At 40.8% G+C, this 23,573-nt stretch overlaps 1 protein-coding gene across 10 annotated transcripts in view; it reads left to right on the top strand.

Moving 5' to 3' along the window:
* LOC121880031 (tyrosine-protein phosphatase non-receptor type 11-like) overlaps nucleotides 1-23,573 on the top strand; it is a 118,252-nt gene that overhangs the window by 67,362 nt on the left and 27,317 nt on the right. For all 10 annotated transcript variants that reach the window (XM_042387012.1, XM_042387021.1, XM_042387013.1 and 7 more), the window contains 4 exons: nucleotides 6,876-7,052; nucleotides 7,301-7,567; nucleotides 11,233-11,379; nucleotides 17,487-17,651. In XM_042387012.1, the coding sequence (XP_042242946.1) occupies nucleotides 6,876-7,052; nucleotides 7,301-7,567; nucleotides 11,233-11,379; nucleotides 17,487-17,651 (756 nt within the window). The remainder of the gene's footprint in view (nucleotides 1-6,875; nucleotides 7,053-7,300; nucleotides 7,568-11,232; nucleotides 11,380-17,486; nucleotides 17,652-23,573) is intronic.

Here is a 23,573-nt window from a genome sequence, read left to right as displayed (position 1 = left end):
AGGTCTCATGGGCGGTCCTAAGTTTCGTTGTATTTTTTAAATGGGACCACCATTTTTGAGCGGGAAGCCAGTCCTCAGACATGTCACTGCAGCAGGAAGCCTCACTTACTCACTGGATGCCACATGGGAAGAATGGGAAAAAAAAATAAAAGATGTGGAGTGTGGCAGCTCCCCCATGTACAGTATCTTTTTTTGTGCACACTGCCTTCCTGCCCATTTTGGCAACCTATTTGTACCATAAAAAGTGGTAAATATGGTAATATTTTATCTTATTGATGAAATTGATAGTTGTTATTGTGCGCATAAAATGGTATATATATATTTATACAGGCAGTCTCCGACTTACGACGGGGTTAGGGACCCAAATCCAGGTCGTAAGTCGAATTGGTCGTAAGCCGAAAATGGAAAAAATAATACATTGAAAATCTGAAATGAAATACAGACCTTTAATGTAGTCTGCTGAATGCACACAGGGCCCCCATAATTTTTTAATTATACATGGAGACTACATTAATTGGATGAAGCAGAGAAGGAGACGGCTGGGTGGGTCATCAATGTCGCTTTCTTCAGACAGGTTAACATACAGCGGATACTTGCTTGTTGAAGGTATTGGATCATCTTTAGGGAGTGAAGATGGGGCGTGAGGAGACAGCAATGGGGGACTTCTTTAAATATACAGTAGTACCCCGCTTTACGAGGTTTCACTAACCGCGATTTCTCATTTACGCGGTGCCTTGCCAGAACCGAACTTTCACTTTCCGCAGTGCATCTACTCATATACGCGGGAAGCGGCGTGGGCAGGATGCGCACAAGGTCGCCCAGCCATCAAAACATTACGGAGTTCTTCACCCGCCACCCACCACAGCCGGCCTAAGTCAGTGATAGTGATAGTGAGAATATGGACTTTGAGGGGTTTGACAAAGAGGCCCTGCAAGCCTATGTGGTGGATAGTGATACAATTGATACAAGTGATACAGGTGAGGGCCAATAATCTGCCCTCTGCCTCGGAACCAACCGCCCATCCCCGTGTGCCCAGCCATCTTTTCTACTAATGTAAGTGTTAAAAAAACTAATATTATTGACATTTCTCTTAATTATTAATTGTGTGTGCATACCATCATAAAGTTAAGATAATATTTTTACTACAACATAGTTGTGTGTCATCAAAAAGTGGAGTTTGGGGGTCGGGCCAGTCTCTATTGGAATTAATCCCATATGTTCTGTTGTTCACTTTACGCGGTACCCTGTGGGTTCAATTGACCGCGTAAATCGGGGTACTACTGTATGTCCAGTTTAGACTGCACAGTTTGCCTTTTCTATTCATTGTAAATCTCCCTGTAGCAAGGAAGTGCTTCTTGGATCATTCTGTCAACTTTTGTAAAACGCTTAACATTTTCATCCATTTCGTCAAACATTTGCATCCCCTTATTAATACATAGTAGCAAATGCCTCTGCCATTTGTTTCACTGAAAATTTTTTGGGGGGTACAGGTTCTTCTTCTACATTTTGACTCTGTTCTTCCTCTGCAATTTTCTGTGCATCCAGTTCAATAAGATCCTCGTTACTTAGCTCTTCTGCTACACTTTCAACCAACTGCTCAACATCTTCATTATCAATTTCTAACTCCAGCTGTTTACTCAACTCCACTATCTTGTTACTAATCTCAGAAATTACATCATCTTCATTAAATCCTTTGAAACTGTTCACATATCTTTTCAGGACTTTCTTCCATATTCCATTCATGCACTGACCTGTAACCTCATCCCATTCTGCAGCTATGTTCTTTTTACATTTCAAAATGTTGTAGTCCTACCAAAACTCTCTGAGCGTTTTCTCACCTTCAGTAGCAGCAACAGCCTGAGCGAAGGTCGTATGTAAATAATATGCTTTAAAAGCAGCAATAGCACCTTGATCCATGGGTTGGATGTTAGAGGTAGTTTTAGGTGGAATGTAGGCTACCTTAGCATCAGGGTGCAGGTCGTCCAGGTGTGGTGGGTGTCCTGGAGCAATATCTAAAATTAGTAAAATCTTGAACACAACCCTGTTGCAGACAGTACTCCTTGGCTCGTGGAATGAAACAACTCGGGAATCAATCCTCAAACAATACTAGGGTCATCCATGCTTTCTTATTACAGGTAGTTCTGCTATAACGCGATAATTGTGTTCTTGTAAAATATCGTGTTATAGAAAATCGCGTAATAGAAATAACAGGGCTTATGGAGAAAATAGGGTTAGGTGCAGATTACTCGAAATCGAAAAAATTTAGTAGTTAGCCTAACACAAAGGATAGCACAGTCTAAATAAATGTTACAATCATATCTAATAATGATATCATACAGTAAATTTAACACTTTACCTTGAAAAAATATGAATGTAACTTGATGGGGGAGAAGGGTGATTTTGAGGTTGATAACATCAAGCTTCTCTTCAAGTGTTATATCCTTTCTTTTACGATAATCACCGGGAATTCTATCATCAGAATGCTTTTTGGAGATATTCTTCTTTACCATATTCACAGTTAATACCACAAAATTGGAGAAATAGTAAGCAAAAATCGCGTTACAGCAAACAAGCGATCGCGTTATACAAATATTGTTCCGAATTCATAAATCGCGTTAGAGCAAATTCGCGTTATCAAAACACGCGTTATAGCAGAACTCACTGTACTGCGATATAACGCTGGCAGTGTGTGCTTGCTGACATGTTTAAAAGCCCTTGGGTTCTCTGAATGATATATCATGAAGGGCTATATCTTGAAACCAGCTACATTCCCCCCCAACAGAAGTGTGATTCGGTCCTTGAATGCCTTGAATCCCGGCATGCTTTTCTCCTCTTTGTGGATGTATGTCCGTTCTGGCATGCACTTCCAGAATAAGCCAGTTTCATCCACATTAAATATTTGCTCAGGCAAATAATTTCCCTCCTCGATGACACGATCTAGCTCCTCCTTAAAAGCTTCAGCAGCACCCACAGCACTTGCTGCCTCTCCACTCACCTTTACACTGTCCAAACTGTAATGCTTCTTAAACCTTTGGAACCACCCATGACTTGCTGTGAAGTTTTGGTCGCACTCATCTACTGCCTGCTCCTTCAGGCTTTCGAAAAGGCTTCTTGCCTTAGCCTGTATTGTTAGAAGGCTTAAGGGTACACGCTTTTGTATCTGATCTTCCATCCACACCACAAGTAATTTTTCCATCTCATGATAGGACCTTGTCTTTTTTCGTTATTATCGTTCCCTTTATAGGTGCTGATCCTTTCACTACCTCACGCATTCGTGCCATGTCCTTCAAAATTTTCGATATCGTCGAGTGAGAGAAGCCTAGGTCGCGTGAAATGGTTGCTACCGTTGTTCCATTTTCATATTGCATTATCATCTTCATTTTCATCTGAAAAATAATTGACTGTCTCCTTTTCTTCTGAGCACCACCAGAACTCTCACTTTTACGCTTTCCAGTCATTCTAAAGGGAATTAGAAACGAAAATATTGTCAGTATACAGCTCGATCACTACCGACAACAACGACAGCCAAACATCAACTGAGCGCGCTACGGCGTGGACGCTGTACACCACGCGGCGACCCAGCCCATGCGACGCACTTGTACGGGACGGAAACATTTCAGGCCTAGAAAATACATACGGAGTTTTAAAAATTTTTGGTACGACTGAGGCGGTCGTATGTTGAGTAGGTCGTAAGTCGAGGACTACCTGTATGTGTGTATATATATATATATATATATATATATATATATATATATATATATATATATATATATATATATATATATATATATATATATATATATATATATATATATATATATATATATATATATATATATATATATATATATATATATATATATATATATATATATATATATATATACACACACACACACACCTAGACCCCGACTTACGACCGTCGGGACTTACGACCGCCTCAGATATAGATAAAAAAAAAAAATTTTTAAATGACACACGCATTTTCTATACCGAAACGTTTCCAGTTAATGTAGTCTCCATGTATAATTAGAAAATTATGGGGGCCCCATGTGCATTCAGCTGACTACATTAAAGGTTAAGTGCTCAGTCACACTGTATCCATTCCTTATTATTTATTACTTTCACTGTACTGTATCCATTCATCATTATTCATTACTTTTACTGTACTGTATTTCATTGTAGATTTGAGTCCCTAACCCCGTCGTAAGTCGGGGTCTAGGTGTATATATATATATATATATATATATATATATATATATATATATATATATATATATATATATATATATATATATATATATATATATATATATATATATATATACTGTGTATATATATATATATATATATTGAAAAGTGCAAAAAAAATTCCCAGTGCTTCTCAGTGCATTAATGTGTGCTTCGAAGTGGTTCTCTGAATATTAGAAATTTTTGTGGAGTATAAAGTAAATGTTCAGTATATTTTGGTTGGGTTTTATTTCTGCAATCACCACTAAAATAATCTTTATGGCATCACTGATCACATTACAGTACATCAATTTACTTGGTACCAAAACGATTCCATTTTGACCAGGCTACGACCTCATTTTTTTTTAGAATTTTCCTAAAAGCTAAATTTAATTCATTTATACACTAGAAAAAATAATTAGCAGTCTAAAGGTTAACAATAATTTTATAAGTTCTCTCCAGTAGTACATTCTTACATTGTATTATATGCAATACTTCCTGGAGGCTTAAATATGACAGATACTGTATACAGTATTTTATAAATGTTTTAAAACATTTTACAAACAAATCGATTAGTTTTTGACGATATTGGGCATAAAAGAATACAATGTTGTGTACTCTACAGAGCATTCAGTTGAAGATTGTGTGTGATTGACCAACATTTGACTTCACTCCTTACATGATCCTACTCCTTGAATAAGATGTCTTGATTGCTTTTAACAAAGTGGTGTATTGTGAGAAAGCTATTATCTCATCTGCATTCTTAATAATGTTTCATATGGTTGACATAACCTAACCCAAGCTATGATCTGTGTCAGCCTGACACTCATCTGCCTCCACTCATCTTATGGCCTGTACTTGACATCCATATTGATGCTTTCTTCGACTACTTGGCCACATTAACAGCAGTATCACTTGCAGGCCTTTTTTCATATATTTTGGGTGAAAGTTAATTAAAAAGAGCTAGTACTATGGTGGAGTAAAGACACATCTATGGGAAGAATTTAAAATTCCTTCAGGCAAGTCACTCTTAATTTATTGAGCATGCTGTTGAGAAAAAAGACGAGTGTGTGAAACTTTTGAAGCATTTTCTAAATTATATATAATTCGTACTCCCCTAATTTGAAATCACGCATAATTTGTAATGTTTTGATGTTACGAAATATAGGTTAGAAATTTTGTAATATTTGGTATATATTGGAATATGAGAGACATTTCAAAATATTACGATATACCCGGTATATATTACAAATTTCGTAATCTTTGGTAGAATTTTGAATTATGAGACATTTACGAATATGTATGATGTATATGTTGCCAAGGGATGTGACTGCTTGCTTCAGTGTAAACAAAGTAAAACCTCGCTAAGGCGGACTGATTGTGGGGGGGAGGGTGTCCGGGATAAGAGATTGTTAACCTTAGAACAAATTTTCCAAAAAGACCGCCATTTAAAAAATGGGTATGTACAACACCAATATATCAAATTTTTATGAAAGAAATACATACACATTTTTTAATCAAAATTAATTTAAAAAAAGTAACGTACACAAAGTACACTGTCTCTTCCAAGTCCTCATTCTCGTATTGCCAGACTTTTCCTGGTCCACATTAAATTTCATGGCATATTTGTGTAACTTTTCCTTAGATTTTTGTTCACTGATAAGGCCTTAGGCTTAACCTTCTCACCACCCTTAAGGATACCAAACACTTTCTTAGGGGCCAAAAAATATGTATGCTATGTTAGCCTACAACATAATCACATTACTGGCAATGTCAAATGAGTTTGAAAGTAAAGTTAGCACGTCTAAATGCCAATGAAACACAATCAATGGAGAGAAATAGATGCTATTACGGACAACACTAATTTATGACTGAGCTCGTTCCTTTGTTTACCAGCGTGGGTGAATCACACAGTCTGTCCACCTTGGTCTCTTGAAATTTTGGCTCAAAGCAGAAATGTCATCTTAGGACATTTTTTTTCCAGCAAATTTTGTCTGGCTTAAGCGATATTTGGCTTAGTGGGGTCCACCTTAATGGGGTTTTACTGTACTGTATATGCATGTCGGTCAGTCGTGGAGTGCACATCTACGGTCCACTGTGTATACCAAACTATTATAGTACTGTACTGTATACCAGACTATTATAGTACTGTATACCAGACTACAGTATTATAGTATTGTATACCAGACTATTATAGTATTGTATATGGGGGTACAAACAATTGTAGTACAGTACTGTATACCAGACCATTAAATTATTGTATACCAGACTATTATAGTGTTGTATACCAGACTATTATAGTATTGTATACCAGACTGTTCACTGACTGGCTGGTGTTAAGATAGGATTTCAATCTTCAATTCTTTCTTTTTTTCTTCTTCATTGTACAATATATGTAAATGTTGTGATGTTCTCATATTTTCTCTTTTAACTATTTTCTCTAACCTAAAGTTTTCTATGGCTGATAGGTTAAAATTTGATATACAGTATATAGTTATAAATGAAATACCGTAGTGAGTAAGAGATAGCTTTATTTTGTGCCATATATTATGTATAAATTATTTCCCATACTGTATGTTTATTACGCTGTTACAAAAAAGTTTAAGTTTTGTTAATATTATTTTATTATCTGCTCTCTTTGGCAGGATAATAAATATGATGTTGGTGGTGGAAGAAAGTTTGACACTCTCAGTGAGTTGGTGGAACACTACCGACGGAATCCAATGGTAGAACAATCTGGTACTGTTGTTCCCTTGAAAATGCCCTTTAATGCTACAAGGATCAATGCACGAGGCATTGATAGCAGAGTGCGAGAGCTGTCGGTAAGTTTGGTATTGATATAATTTAATGTTTAAGGACTATTTTTGAAGAAGTTCAGTATTGTACTGTATGTATACTAATGTGTTTTCATAATGATTATGATTTAAATAAATTCAATCAACATCAAGGTAAATGTTCATGTAATTTACAAATATATGTTAACTATATACTGTAGTTTAGGAAATTTTGTCTACTAATTATGTTTCTAAATACTGTATAATAATTAGTTATTTGTTGACGGGTCATACAGCGTCGACGCCAGACAAGTTTTGACCCGTCATTACAGAAGGAGCATCAGGTACCCACTATGGGGAAGGCTGGATTCTGGGAGGAATTTGAATCCCTGCAGCAGCAAGAATGTAAGCAGTTATACTCCCGCAAGGAAGGACAGAAACCAGAAAATCGTAACAAGAATCGTTACAAGAATATTTTACCATTTGATCATACACGGGTCATACTACGAGAAACAGATCCAGGCATTCCAGGGTCTGATTATATCAATGCCAATCTCATTTCAGTAAGTATTACTTCGTTTAATTTTCAGATATCTGCCATATGTTCTTCATATTACAGAATGATCTTTGGAATTGCAAAACACAGGGTATTGGAAAATTCTTAACCTGTTGCTACCTCTGCTGTACATAAACTATTTAGTTCTTTATATGTTAAGATTTGTTTATATACAGTACATGTAAAACAAAATGAAAATGCAATATAAGAGGAATACAGTAAAATATCCCATGACACACAGTAGTAACCAAACAAAAAATTAATTATGAGAGAAACAATTTATTATAATGAGAAATTAATTTAAATAAGGTATAAAGATGAAGTAATTTATTGTTACTATATACTTTATCGTTTTAATTTTAAAATAACGTAATGGAGACTGAGATGGAGTGTAGCAGTTGTGTTTGCGCGTGTGACATATGGATGATATAATAGACGCTTGTCTTCTGTTCTCTTCCTGGGAGGATTGCTATCACCATTGTTTAATTATTTTCCTAACATCAAAAAATTTTCTGTTGCTGATTCTGTGTTGAACTTAAAGCCTGGGCTGACATTTTTTTGATAATAATCTGGATTTCTTCATTGCTAGTGTATACAATATTAATTCCAACACATCTACTCACCATCTTTTCCTGTGTTGGTGTTGCCTCATTAAGTCAACTGACGAGTATTAATCAATAATCATGCATTCTTATGTAGATTGAAGAACTGTTCAATATAAAGCCTTTCAAAATCAAAGGATCTACTTACGTCTCTTTCACTTTCACATGAGGCAAAATTATCACTCTCCTGACAGACTCGTGATTTTTTAGTCTGACTCGCCATAAGGATTTTTCACTCACCATGGGCGAGTATGATTGGACAGTCTTGGTTGGTGACACTCCTACTAAGTACACATGGAGAAGCTCTTTTACTATTTATACTCTCTGGAGAAACACTTTATAGTATGAAACAGGCAAATAATGAAAACCATTATTGACAACCAGACTTATGTCTGATTTTACCAGAAACAGTACAGATAAGCAGGGTAATGTTCAGAGTCCTGACCCCCAAGGATTAACTTTTTTCAAACTTTCGCATTTTTTGGACTTGGGTCTTCCCCAATTTGTCTGATTTATTAAGATTCTACCTGTATGTTTACTGCTCTTTGTAATAATTTTCTTTGACACAAATATGATGCAGAATAACTAAAACTTGATATTTAGCACTTGCCTGCCTGTGTTTATTTTTGTGAAAACTCTTAGAGAAAGTCTGCATTATTCATATACCCACTACTCGTATACTCGCTTATACTGTACATATACAGTAGTAGTCTTAATCACCAAAAAATCATTATTCGTATGCCATACTAAATTACACGTACAGTAATCCAGGATTATTTGAGAACAGTAAAGACTTCGAGTACCGGACACCTGAGTAATGACACGAATCTTGGAAAAAATTACTTAAAAATAAATATCTTGGTATCTTGGGGATCATTATTGTTGTTGTGGAGCATTGCAACGGCTGTCACCGCAGCCTGCATCACAACAATACAGAATAATGAAGGATTGGACCCTAACTTGTTGAGAAATACTAGCTATAATCCTAGACATAATTTGTATCAAGACAGCAGATTCACACCAATGTGTCTTGGCCATGACCACCATCAAAACAGCTAACTCTATGAACAGTGTTACCATCTCTGAAACTGAATTCCCACTAGTTACCAACTCCTATGAGTAATAAGATAAAATAATATGCAGTATGGTCTCAGTACGTGAGGGTTACATTCCTGGGCTGATCGCTTTAGTGCAAATTCACATATATTCAGGTCCCCATGTATATACAGTAGAACCTCGATAAATCGGAATAATTGGGGGAGACCCCGAATCCAAAAAAAGCGAATTTATGGGATGGGGAGAGGTTGGAGATAGCACTGCTTATCTGGACTGAATAAAGAAAATCAGTTGTTTTTATAATGCGTAACAAAGTTATTAACACTCTCGGAATCATACACGCATAAGTGGCATTTTGATTCAATGTAAATGAACTTTTGCCTCACGATCGGACACGCCAGTATGACCCTTTTTTTATTGCCTTTTAAAGTTTCTGGTAGAATTACTTAAAATTTTAATGCCACTTTAGTCACACCACTCTTTTGTGTGGAACCAAGTCTTAAGGCTAGGTGACAACCCCATCTATGTGCGGTGAACCACGTGGTGCCAGTACAGTAGTGCTTCTGCCTCAGTAAGCAGTGAGTGTCTCCATCCCAGGCGCGATTTAAAAATAGCCACTGTGGCGTTTGTGCTGCTATCTTAAGAAATTCATCTCTTACAACCTCAATATTTATTCTTTTTAAGTGATAAAATTATGTGTATTGAAATGTTTACAATGAAATAGTGAAATATTTTTTAATTTATGAGACAGTGAAATGGCTACTCACAATACAGTAGCATATACAGTCAGTCCCCAACTTACGACGGGTTAGGGACCAACGACCAGGTTGTAAGTCAAAAATAATACATAGAAAATTTAAAATGGGTGTCTCCTTTTCTTCTCAGCACCACGAGAACTCTCACTTTTATGCTTGCCAGCCATTTTAAAAGGAATTATAAACGAAAATTTTGTCAGTACACAGCGCGATCACTAACGTCGGGACTCGAAAATACGTAATTTGAAAAATATTTTATACAACTGCGGCGGTCGTATGTCTGGGTGATCGTAAGTCGAGTAGGTCGTAAGTTGAGTAGGTCGTAAGTCGAGGAGTACCTGTACAGGTACCACACAAAAGCATGTCATAATATATAGGCATTGCTTGGAAAAATAATTAGTGACAGTGTAACATAGTGCATTAGTGGCATACATATGGGTATGGTGAATTCTAATGAATATATACTGTATTTTGCTTATTTGATATGTATTCACAACGCCATCACCATTGTCGTGCATATGCCAAGGCCGACCTCATATGAGTGGTAAGTGGAAATATTTTTGTCAAAATTTCAGTTGTCACAGAAACTTCTAACTGGTCTATTTCTCTTCCATGGTATCTGTACAGTAATAATTTGTTATAAAAAAAATATGTTCAAAAGATTTTGACAAAATACTACCCAGAAAAAAATTTGTATAAACATTTCGGCGACTACGTGACAAACCATCACTTATTTTTACTTTTTATTCTGTAACTGTTACTTTTTACATTATCTTTTTTTTCTGATTTCACTCATCTTCCTTATAATTTACTCTTTCTTGCCATGTGCATTTTATACTGACTGTTGCAATGATGTGGGTACAGCACGAAGAGGAATCAACAGTAAACTCACACTTTTCACTTATACTCGTATATATATATATTTGACAATATTGCATCTTAGCTATGAATAATGCTCTGGGAAAAAATATTTTCTCTGCTATTTCTGGTCATTCTGTGGGCTCTAAACAGGGCGAGTGACAGGATTGACTCGCGCAAAATAGGAAAGATCGCTTTAAATTAAGAGTTTCCTTAATGGTGGGTGTCACTTTAAATCAATAATCTTAAATTGAATTGCTTTAAATCGACGTTCTACTGTACTCTTGAGGAAATGTGTGTTTTCAGGTGAATTATTCTTTTGAATTTTGTCATGTTAATGATCCTAGCCAATTTTTTTCCAGAATAATGCAGTAAATATTTATATGCATAAATTTTTTCAGAGTGAAGAGGATGCTGGGATTGAGGCTAAAACCTATATAGCTACACAGGGTTGTTTACCTTCCACCTGTGCTGACTTCTGGTGGATGGTGTGGCAGGAGAACACAAGAGTCATTGTCATGACAACTAAAGAAGTGGAACGAGGGAAGGTAAGAAGAACGACTAAAGCATGTTTATTTTGTGGTATGTATATGGATCATTGATTGACTTTGGAGTTCACCTGCTAAAACACTTTCTGGGCCGAGCCTGCCATGTTCATGGAGATATTTCAGTTTTTGAGGCAAGCATATTGTCCATTTGGGTCATTTTAGGGGCTAAAAAACAGCCACTTCATACAAGGGTTATAAGTCAATAGATACACAAAGGCTGGCAGACCATTCATAAAGTTGGTTATCACACAACAAAAATTACTATACTAGCTAGCATCTACAGCCTGCATCTTGACTTAATTTAAATACCTGGGACTATGTTCTCTGGCATTCCTTGTGAATTTGCCAAGGATTAATTTCATATTCACTATTCTTTTACCTGTTATCAGTGTGTTTTTTTTTTTTTTTGTCTAGTGTCACAGTATTTCTAGTCTTAAAAGTTGAAGATGTGATTCTGCCAGTTCAAAGCCCATTCTTTCAGTTTGGGAGGCACGCCTGAGGTCTTCACAGAACTTGCCAGGATTCATTTAGAAAGAATGGAACTTTCTGTATTGTCTGTCTTAAATGATGGGATAATTTTTTTAGCTCTGTAATGAAACAGGGTTGAGTATTTTTTCCTGGAGATCAGGTAGGTTCAGATCCAGCTGTATGGATGTGAAATTAAAAGCTTTCAAAGTTGGGGATAATTAAAAATAAGAGTAAAAGGGGTGAGTAACCCATGAAGTATTGTTGGAACAAAAAGAAATGTAAGATTGTCAAGGGTTTATCCTCCTTGGTTACCTTTGTTAGATATTTCAACTGATTTATACCGTATCATTTAATTATGTTCCACTTTGACTGTGACTCGTATAAAAAGGGTGATATTGATTCAATTAGAAACATGGATATATATATATATCTTAAGTAACTTACAACTACAAGACAACAGTGGCTCATCAATACAGTTCATAGGCCTAAATATAAGTCAGCACTGAGGTAAGAGCGGTAGGGGCAGGGTGACATGCTGCAATGATTTGTCATACACAGCTCAAGGCAGATACAGTTCACTGTGACACTCAGGTCACTACACCACACTACTCACCATCACATAGGTCACAACCACTCGTGGCTCACCGCCGCACAGGTCACCACAACACTGTTTTGACGGGTCACCAGCCACCCCCCCCCCCCCAAAAGCAGTTGATCCAAAATTATCTTATCAATTTTACTCTTACGCTATAAGAAACAAAATGTCCACTTCACATTACATCTGATACCAACACTGCTCTGATCACTATCTAACTACAATTGCATTTAAACTACCGGTAAAAGACCAAAACTTACAGAGTAGGGTAGGAGAGCCCAGCTAAGTGACAGAACATACCTGACCAGCTGCACCTCGGCTCTAACCCAAAACAGTGAACCACCTCGAAATTCATGAAACAACAGACTCAAGGAAATTAAAATATTTATCTATTAGGTAATTTCTTCACAAAGATAAATACTGTTATAAAATTGTACAATACTATACATGAAATGGTGATGTCTTTAGAAAGAAACAGAAAGAAAAGTTCAGCAACTGGTATGGACATGCACAATGTTAAGTATTTGTTTTAGTAAAATGTTCTAAAACAATAAAACTGGTTTTGAAATTCACAAAAACGGAAAGACAGCCAAAAAATAAGCCAAGTATAGCATGATTGCCATGAAGAGGATGGTTTTTATTTAGGGACATCATAGGCAGTCAGAATTCAGTGACAGTCATAGCTGCCATAAAATTTTAAATAATGTATTGATGGAAAATGGTGAGAGAGAGGTATAATACATAATAGATTGAGCCAGGAATAGATTTATCATTGTAGTATGCCAAGTGTATTACTACACAAGAGAAGAATTGTATAAGAGAGTGAAAAGTACAATAGTCGGAAATAGAAGTCTGTTTAACACAGCAAATCAACTGTGTGAACAGAATACACCTGTAGATAGTGATGCCCCACGCCTGGTGGCCCCGGAGTCTGCCCGCACTACAACAACCCAACCCGCGACCCATCTATGTCCGCCACAGTGATCCACCTTAGATTAAAACTTAGATGATATAAATTCACATTTAACAAGTCACAATCAAGTGAGTCCATAACGTAATACAGTATAAGATGTTAATAAACTTCTAATTGTAAAATCAATCTGTAGGTTATGTATATAAGCTACTGTGCCGAGTAGCAACCCTGTATATAAGCTACTGTGCCGAGTAGCAACCCTGTATATAAGCTACTGTGCCGAGTAGCAACCCTGTATATAAGCTACTGTGCCTAGTAGCATTTATATATATCATCACGTGGCAACACTGGCAACACTGCACGTTATGTGGCAACATTGCCCCGAGGCTGCCATATGGCAAGGCAGCCTCAGTCTGACTGTGTGAGCCGTGCATGGCACACGCTAGTCACCACTTGTATTTCTCTCATCCATAATAAACGGACTTCAGTGTTACACGGTGTTTCCCTACCCATCACTGCATTCTTCAGGGAACACTTGTAACCACCATGGCGCAGTGGCTAGGATCTGTGGACTTACAAAGTGTGTGAACTATGCCGAGACAGTTACGTCTGCCGGTGATGCGTCGACTCATAGTGTGTTGTGTTGTGTTGCGCTGTGTTTCGCCGCGATGTGCAGTGTTGGGCCGTCACAGTGCGTTTTAGTGACGGTGGCAGTGTTAGTGTCAGTGTATTAGTGTGTGTCTAGAGCTGAGAGTTGAGCATTGGCCTGTTTTTTTTGTGGTACCCACGGAGCACGCAGGCGTACACCCTTCTCGTGTGACATCCTGGGAGACACTGACTCTCGTCCCGCCGCGTCTCCAGCCACCGGCATTAAGGCCACCACGAAGTGCTCTCTCAGACACACACACGCACGAACGCACGCACTCACTCACGGACAGAACAGTGGACTATATGCGTTATTTCTGCGCTGTTTATGTCATATATATGTGGTTCGAGCTGTTGAGGCGCCACTTTATATACTAAACAGTGCAGTCCACGCACACACTAAGATGGGCGGTAAGAAGGGACAACGTCAAGATGGGAGACACGACTCCCCACCACCTTCCCCTCCACCGGGCGCAGACTCTCATCCTCCACCTCCAGTGACGGACATTGCCACAATTCTGAGGTGGATGGACGACCGGGACGAGAGACGCAGAGAGATGGAACTTCAGAGGGAGGAGACACGAAGAGAGGAGGAAAAGTTGCGTTTTGAGGCACTATTGGCGACCCTGGCGCTAACCCACCCTCCCTCACTCGCAGGTAGCGCGCATCAAGGCGCCAGTACACTCCCTCCTCCACCACACCAGCGTCCTCCAGGTACTCTTGCCTCCAAACAAACAGCTCCCAAGGCATCTGTTCAACCCCCACCCGCCCTCTCACCAGACGTCACGTTTCAGCTTTTTCGTGAGTGGAGGCGGCGTTGGACAGATTACTCCACGATGGTGGACCTTGACAGCATGCCTCCAAACAAACAGCTCATCCAACTGCGGATGTGTTTGTCGCTGGAGACCCAGAGAGTTTTGGAGCACACGTTGCAAGTGCCTCCCGATTCTACCTCTTCAGTGACGGATGTGCTCGACCTTTTACAGGAGCATGTTAAGGGTCGGAATAACGAGGCTTTGCGTCGCCGCGCCTTCACCAGCTGCAAGCAGGCGGAGAACGAATCCTTTGACGACTTTTTTGTACGCTTGAAGAGTTTGTCAGAGGAGATCGACGTCTGCAAGGCGCACAGCCGGGAATGTGAGGAAGCCTGGATCAAGCACGGGATCTTGGCAGGTGTCAGGCAGGAAGAGTTGGTGCAGCGACTCATCCCCCTGGACGCTTCCTCCACACTCCAGGTGGTAGTGACTGAATGTCGGTCATACGAGGCCACCAAGTCCGCCACCTCTGCCTTACGGGCCCCTCCTGCTGTGAGAGCAATCTCTCAGTATAAGAAGGGTAAGAAGGCGGCCAACAACGCGAAGGCTGCCACATGTTCTTCCACGCCTCCGCCTAGTGCTTCCTGTGGCAGCTGTGGAAAGCAGCACGGCTCCAAGACTTGCCCGGCCACCGACGCACTGTGTTGTGGATGTGACCGTAAGGGCCACTGGTCTAACACAGACAGGTGCCCTGCACGAGGCCGCAAGTGTCAGGCCTGCGGTCGCTATGGACACTACGACAAGTGCTGCCGCCAACCCAAGCCCAAAAGCCCGAGACGAGGAGGAAAGCAGCGCACTTCCCTCGGGGTGGTTCGCACGCAGCCCCCTCCAGATGGCCCACGCAGCCCCAAGCAGCAGCTGAGTCACATCAGGAGGGTGGAATCGACCACACGCCCCAGGGCTACCCCTTCCCCTACTATCCGCGTCGCCGTCACACACGGTGATGTGTCAGGTCACATTGAGGTGATAACGAACACCGGCGCTGATACTACGGTGATTGGGTTGAAGCACCTCCAGAAACTGGGCCTCACCAAACGCGACCTGGGACCACCGCCGCAGCTGCAGTACTACAATGCGGACGGTTCCCAGATGCCAGACGCTGTGGGCTCCTTTCAAGCCGAGATCACCTACGGCGACAGGTCGTGTCACGGATGGATCGACGTGCAGCCTACTCTCGCTACACCCTTGTTGTCGTGGGAGCACTGCAAGGAGTTAGGCGTGGTGCCCAGAGACTTTCCCGAGCAGATCCCAGCTGCTCCGTACACCGCCAGCAGGGTGCGTGAGTTAACGAGCGACCCGCCTGGCGCTGCAGCACAGAGCTGCCCAGAACCCGCGTCCACTCCCACCCACACAGGACGCTCCCCTGCCCAGATCCTGTATGGTCACCCTCTCCGCTCTTGTGTTCCTGCACACGCCAAGGCCTTTGCGAAGGACTGGCAGACCAGAGCCGAGAGCTGTGACCGCCGCGCCGCTACATGTGCCCAGGACGCCAAGGCTCGGTATGACGACCGTGCCCGCCCTCTTCAGCCAGTGGAGATTGGTGCCCTTGTCCGCGTCCAGGACCCGACGACGACACGTTGGGACAAGGTGGGCATAGTGATGGGCGTCGGCCGGTCACGGGACTACAAGGTCAGGATGCCGAGCGGCCGTGTCTGGTGGAGGAACCACCGCTTCCTCCGACCAATCCCACCCCCTGCTGCTGGCCCCCTGACCGAGGACGAGTCACCTACACCTCAGGAGGATCCGCCCCACAGTGCACCTCGACGCTCGGAGCGACTTAGGACTAAGAAGTCGGCTCAAGACAAAGACTATGAGCGTGAGGGGGGAGGGAGATGTAGGTTATGTATATAAGCTACTGTGCCAAGTAGCAACCCTGTATATAAGCTACTGTGCCGAGTAGCAACCCTGTATATAAGCTATCTGTGCCGAGTAGCATTTATATATATCATCACGTGGCAACACTGCACGTTATGTGGCAACATTGCCCCGAGGCTGCCATATGGCAAGGCAGCCTCAGTCTGACTGTGTGAGCCGTGCATGGCACACGCTAGTCACCACTTGTATTTCTCTCATCCATAATAAACGGACTTCAGTGTTACACGGTGTTTCCCTGCCCATCACTGCATTCTTCAGGGAACACTTGTAACCATCACAATCTAGTCATTGTCTACTAAAATAACCATTGTGCAACCTCACTCTAAATCCTAGGTTAGCTTAGTTAGCCAACAAACTCTGTAATATGTAAAACAAGGGGTGTCGTCCCCCTCTGTTTAACTCATTAAATTTCTTTTCCAACCTTTCCCCCCACGACTATATATTGTGACTTCTCCATCCCTCATGTCTGGCTGTGCCTTGAGCCCCAGCATGCCTTCCATCCTCTCCCCACCTTAACCTAAAAAAAAAAAAAAAAGATAGTGATGAAGGACATAATTAATGTGGAAGTCATGATGCACTTTGTCAGTAAGCATATGGGGAAGAAGATTGGATGTACTGAATTGTAGTGTAGTGTGCTGTGCAGTCTTTTGCTCCTCTACCACCACATTGTTGGCAGTGAAATAAAGTTGATGAATAAAAGCAGGATATTAGACACTAAATGACAAAATTAATTTTTTAGAATAAGCAAATTTATGTTCATTGGTTTTTCATTTAAAATTTTGCATAATTTTTTCAGAATAAGTGTGGTCGTTACTGGCCTGAAGAAGGTTCAAGTAAGGAGTATGGACGTATCACAGTTCGTAACATTTCAGAGAGTTCAAACAATGACTACATCCTACGAGAATTTCTTGCCATCAAAGACGACTTACCTGAGAGAAAAGTATTCCATTATCATTTTACTGTAAGTAAATAACCTGATTGTGAAAAATTTAATGTGTGGTGATTCTTTCCATAAGCCCACCAAAGAGTTTATAGTTATATGGCACAATCTAGTCGTTCATGTCTTCTTTTTTTTCTCTTTTTTTTTTCTTTTTAGTGTACTGAGCATTTTTCTTGTCTGTATAATGATTTACAAAACCTGTTCTACTTGCCTTTACAGGGAATGGAATATGTTTGATAGATGAGTAAATGAATGATGGATTTTGTTTCTTGTATGAGGAGTATAGGATGGGGTGTGTGTGTGTATGATTGTTTTTAATGTAATTCAACCCTTAAAGCCCAGGTGATGCCATAGTAATCCTAGGTGACTTTCCTCTACGTCCTTAATTTCCATGACATAGTTTTAATGTCCAGGCGGGACTAAGTACTTTGAATAGGATACAGGCAGTCCTCGACTTACGACAGGGTTCGGGACCCAAATCCAGGTCGTAAGTCGAAAATGCGAAAATATTACATAGAAAATCTAAAACGGGTGTCTCTTTTTCTTCTCAGCACCACAAAACTCTCACTTTTAAGCTTGCCAGCCATTTTAAAGGGAACTACAAACAAAAATTTTGTCAGTACACAGCGCAATCACTAACATCGGGACTTGAAAATACGTAATTTGAAAAAAATTTGGTACGACTGGGGCGGTCGTATGTCCGGGTGGTCGTAACTCGAGTACGTCGTAATTCGAGGAGTGGCTGTATTTATTTACTTGGCAACTCAACTTACATGTAATCTTTGTCTCATGTCTAGTGGTTCTGTTACCCACTATCTATCTTAATGTATGCACATCCTTCGACATCTCGTGACCCACCTTTCTCCGCCACACCCTCGATTGTAGTGCTATTCATCAAGAGTTGCTTGATTTGAGTGGCATTGATATAGTATCAGGTGATGAAATTAGTGATGGGGAGGAAACAGACTCAGATGATGTTGAGTTTGTTGAGATGAGGACAGTGATACAGACAATGGTGCTCACTCCCCAATCCCACTCCACCAACCACCCCCTCATCGAGGTCGTGGTGGCCATGGTTGTAGGGGACCCTGTGCACATTAGCCACAACAGTATGCTTGGAGTGAGTGCACTAATTTTTCACCTGGAATACCAGTTTTTGACCATGGATTTGGATTTTTTTCTTCTTGCCAAAATATGCCCTCGTGGGGGGTCCGGTGGACCTTACTGTCACTTTTTGTAATATTTTTTAGTTATAATTATTATTTCATTTTATTTTTATTATTCTCAGGTCCTTGATTTTGTACTGTTTTGATTGCTAGTGACTTCTTTAGGAAACTGGCACTTTGGGGAAACAAAAGACCAGGTTTTATTATTATTATGTGTTATCATCGTGGGCGACTGGGATTGACAACAAGTTTTATTATATTTAATAAATGCTACCCGACTGCAGCCAGGGCAGAATTATAACTTACAATCAGTGTTGTACGTTGACGCCGTTAATTTAACGGCGGCAACTTATTGTTAACGCTGACGCCATCAATTTTTGGGGCAGGTGATGCTACAGGTGCCTCGGTCAACTTTTCACCCGAGCGGAGCATCAAGCATCAATTTGTTCGTCAACTTCTAAAATTTTAAATTCTTCCAAGTTTGATTTTCAATTATCTTGTTATAAAGACGACCGGGAAAAATTTTGTCACGCCTGCGCACCTGCGCAGCTTTCTACTGATTTTAATTTTCAAGCCAGGAAAAAGGCCACCAACCAGCTGTCCAGGTTGGTGGAGAAGTCCGTGCACGAGACTGAGAGCAGCAGTGACGGAGACGACAAAGACCATGACGTGGAAGACGTATTGTTCCAGGCCCTGTAAAAGACTCTCCGCAGGAATGAAAAAGACAGTGACCTTTTCAAGCGTTTCCTGGGGAGAAACCTTCGAAAAAACTTTCGACAAGGACACCTTCCCCAACAAGGCCATGAGGGATTTGTTCATCAAATACAACACCCCCATCCCCTCTAGTGCTGCCGTGGAGTGCATGTTCTCCATGGGCAAGGACGTCTTGAGGCCCAAGCGCAGCAGAATGAGCGACAAGCATTTTGAGATGCTAGTATTCTTGCAGGGGAACAATTGAATTATTAAAGTGATAAAATATAAATCATTGTAAATGATTAAAAATTAATGAATATTTTTTTTTTTTTGCATATGTTACTCCCATACACAGGAGAATACGCGTTTCAGGGCTGCATTTGTATACGTCACTGAAAACTCGTTGATGCTGACACTAACGGCTTCAATTTATGAAATCCTTTACGCCGACACTGATGGCATCAAATTTCTCGGCCGTTTACGCTGACGGTGCCACTTTTTTCGGTGACGCTTACAGCACTGCTTACAATTTATGTGAAATATCAACACTATACAGTGGATCCTCGTTATTCAGTTGGGTTCCATTCTTAAAAGTCCACATGTAAAATGATTAGATGAATAACGTCCTCGCTTAACGTCGGGGTTACATTCCTGAAAACGCGATGTTATGCGAAACATTAAGTGGATTAATTTTCCCCAAAAGAAATAGATAAAATACGGGATTTACGTTCCCCAACCTCCCTTTGCCCCATGAAAAACATTACATATACAGAAAATCATTGCCAGTTCTATAGAAAATAGTATATATACAGTGATCCCTCGGTTAACGAAATTTCGGTTAACGAATTACCTTCCATATGATTCTTAACTTCGGTTAACGAGCATTCCCTCGATTAACGAATTCCTTACGAATTTTTCCCAACATGTTTTCGCCTGCATTTGGCTGCCCACCAGCTGTAGTATTAGTCCGCCAATACAGTAATCGGTTCTAGGGCTTAAATTCCTTACTATTTTAGTAAATATCAAGAAGTTTGTACTATTCAACAATTTTAAAAGTCTTATATTAAAATTTTTAGTAATTTTAACAATTATTTAACATAATTTAAGTACAGGGAAACTAGTTTTTAGCGCGCCAAACAGCCTGTCAAAACACCTTACAGGCGTCAGTCTCTGTCTTTTCAGTGGAGGTAACATCTTGCTTCAGACTCTCTTCAACATAAATGCTTTTTTTCTGTGTTTCCAGTCAAATTATTGGTCATTTTGAAATTTATTTTACATATTTACAATATATAATGCAGTGCAGTGTTGATTTAAAGAAAATAATCTTGAATTACACCAAGTGAACTAAAATTTTATGGGTGAAATGGCACCATGGGGTGACTTCTCTTCCACCCCAATGCCTTCTCTTCTCCCTTCTCCTCCACCCTCATTCTAATTCCCATCATCATCTTCATCCAGGAGCCTTCATCATACACACCTCAAAGTCTGTGTACTTTTCTACCTTTTTTGTTGAATTTAGGCAATTTTCTGTGAGCTGGAACCAATTATCCAAAAACCCATTGAAACAATGATTTCGGTTAACGAGCAACCTTCTAGAACGAATTGTGCTCGTTAACCGAGGGACTACTGTACAGTAAATAGAACTACAGTACTAAGTTTGTATTGGTACTCACCAATGGGTGGAGGTGGTAGAGCGAGTGTGTGGTGGGTAGTGGAGCGAAGGAGGAGGATGGCGGGAGCAGGGGAGGAGGGTGGGAGCAGAGGAGGGCCGGAGAGGAGGAGGTGGTGAGTCACTGAGAATCTACGGCTGCCTCCTCCTCCTCCTCCTCCTCTGACTGGGGTTCCTCCGCCGCTGCTTGCTCCTCCTCCGTTGATGTTTGCTCCTCCTTGGCTGCCGGCTGTTGTGAAGAAGCTACTTCTGCTCGTCCCGTTACGAAAAAATTAATCCAGTGTTGACTGCTTGGTGCTACTCATCTTCTTCTATAGATCTTGGTGTAACAACCAAGACTGTTCTCAATGCTGCGTTGAACCGTTGAACTCTGTTCTCTGTTTGGTTCGTCATATAGAAGGATTTGCAGTGCTTGCTGGAACATGTTCAACGATTCTGCCATCCTCTTGGAAGTTAGCGTTCGTTGAGGTTCTTCTTCGCCGTCGTCTTCAAAGGGACTGTGTTCTGTTAGTTGTTGCAGATCTGCATTGGTGAGATCTTCTGTATGAGATGCCAGGACGTCCTCTATATATCCTCTGATTCCAGCTCATCAAAGCCTGCCTGTCTTGCCAAGCTGAGGATATCCTTATTCACAGCTGGGACTAAGTCTGTGAATCCCGTAAAACTGTTAATGCACTCGGACCACAGTTTACACCACGCACCATTCAGGCAACTTTCTGAAACCTCTTCCCATGCCTTGCCATTGTTGTTAATTGCATGAAGAATGTTGAAGCCACTCCAATATTCTCGGATCGTTGGTTTATTTTCTCCGTCTGTAGCCTTGAGCAGCTGGGCCATGTTATGACGTAAATAATATGCCTTGGTCCATGGGCTGCATCAGTGCTGTCGTGTTGGGAGGCAGGAATACAACTTTTACACTTTCATGCAAGTTGTCGAGATTGGGAGGATGAGCTGGAACATTGTCAAGGATCAGAAGACTTTTGAAGTTTAGGTTCTCCTTGGCTCAGTATTCCTTCTGTGCGGGGACGGCGTACACATTCAACCACTGGCTAAATATGGCGCCGGTTATCCTTGCCTTCTTATTTGCCTTGAAGATGACAGGAAGGTGATCCTTAGAGTAATCTTTCAGGGCCCGTGGGTTGGCAGCGCAAGAAATCAGCATAGACTTCAGCTTGAAGTCACCGGCAGGGTTCGCGTCAAGCGGTCTTTTACCGCTTTAAAACCTGGCGCTCTTTTCTCCTCTTTGGAGATATAGGTCCTCTTAGGCATCCTCTTCCAAAAGAGACCAGTCTCATCCACATTGAAGACTTGCTTCAGTGAGTAGCCTCCTTGCTGGATAATCTGTTTGAATTCTGGCGGGAATGTCTCGATAGCAACCATATCTGAACTGGCAGCTTCACCAGTCATCTTTATGTTGTAGAAGTTATACCGACGCTTAAATCATTGAAACCAGCCTCGGCTGGCTGTAAAGGTCTCTTCCTTCAATCCTTCACCCTCTGTTTACTTCATGTCTTCAAACAAGGATCTGGCCTTATGCTGGATAACCATAAAGCTCACAGGGGTATTGCATTGATACTTGTCCTCCATCCACATTGCCAACATCTTTTCCACCTTCTCTATCACAGTGCTTCTAGTATGAGTCGTCTTAGTAGCACTCGGAGAAGAACCACTTCCAGCACTAACCTTACTCTTGTCAGCGTTGGTCCGGATAGTACGTACCGTTGTGGGGGTTAGACCAAGCACAGCGGCTATGTCCACAGCACGTTCCCCTTTGTCAAATCGGGTTAATACATCCATTTTCGTAGCAAGGGTAATGGTCTTGCATTGCCTTTTCACTAAACTAGCATTAGTAGCGCTTAATGGGTGCTTGGAAACCATTTTGAATGGTTACAGTACAGTTTTAGAGCAAAAGCACTTAAGCACATGAATGATGTGAAGTCGTAACAGAGACTGGCTTGGTATCGCTTGGGGACTCTGTAACTTTCCGCGAGTGAGGGCAGCACGCCGAGCCAAGAGAGCGTAGTGCGGCCAGACAAGAGCGGGTAATGCGCCCTAGAAAGTAGTCCGTGACTATGCAAAATGACGTAGTATCGGACACCCGGGACGTTAAAAAATTTTTGGTCTCCAAAGTTCAGCGAAGTAGTACCAAAACAACGTTAAGCGGGGATTTACTGTACGTACAGTACAATAAATCATTGTAATAGGGGGGGGGGATCGTTTCCTAGCCAGTCAAATTAGGTTACATTTGTTGGTTAATCTGAAATAAAAAGTACAGAAACATGTACTAATCATATAAATACTGTACAGCAATAAATAAACACATCCAAATCATATTACACTGTACCCTCGTTAATTTGGATTTCAGCTTCTTTTTTTATGAATTAAATGATTTGAATTCGGAATGAATCCGAGTTT

The sequence above is a fragment of the Homarus americanus genome, unplaced genomic scaffold, assembly GCF_018991925.1.
Source record: "Homarus americanus isolate GMGI-L3 unplaced genomic scaffold, GMGI_Hamer_2.0 scaffold30108, whole genome shotgun sequence".
Lineage (NCBI taxonomy): Eukaryota > Metazoa > Arthropoda > Malacostraca > Decapoda > Nephropidae > Homarus > Homarus americanus.
This window is presented reverse-complemented; position numbering and strand designations above follow the sequence as displayed.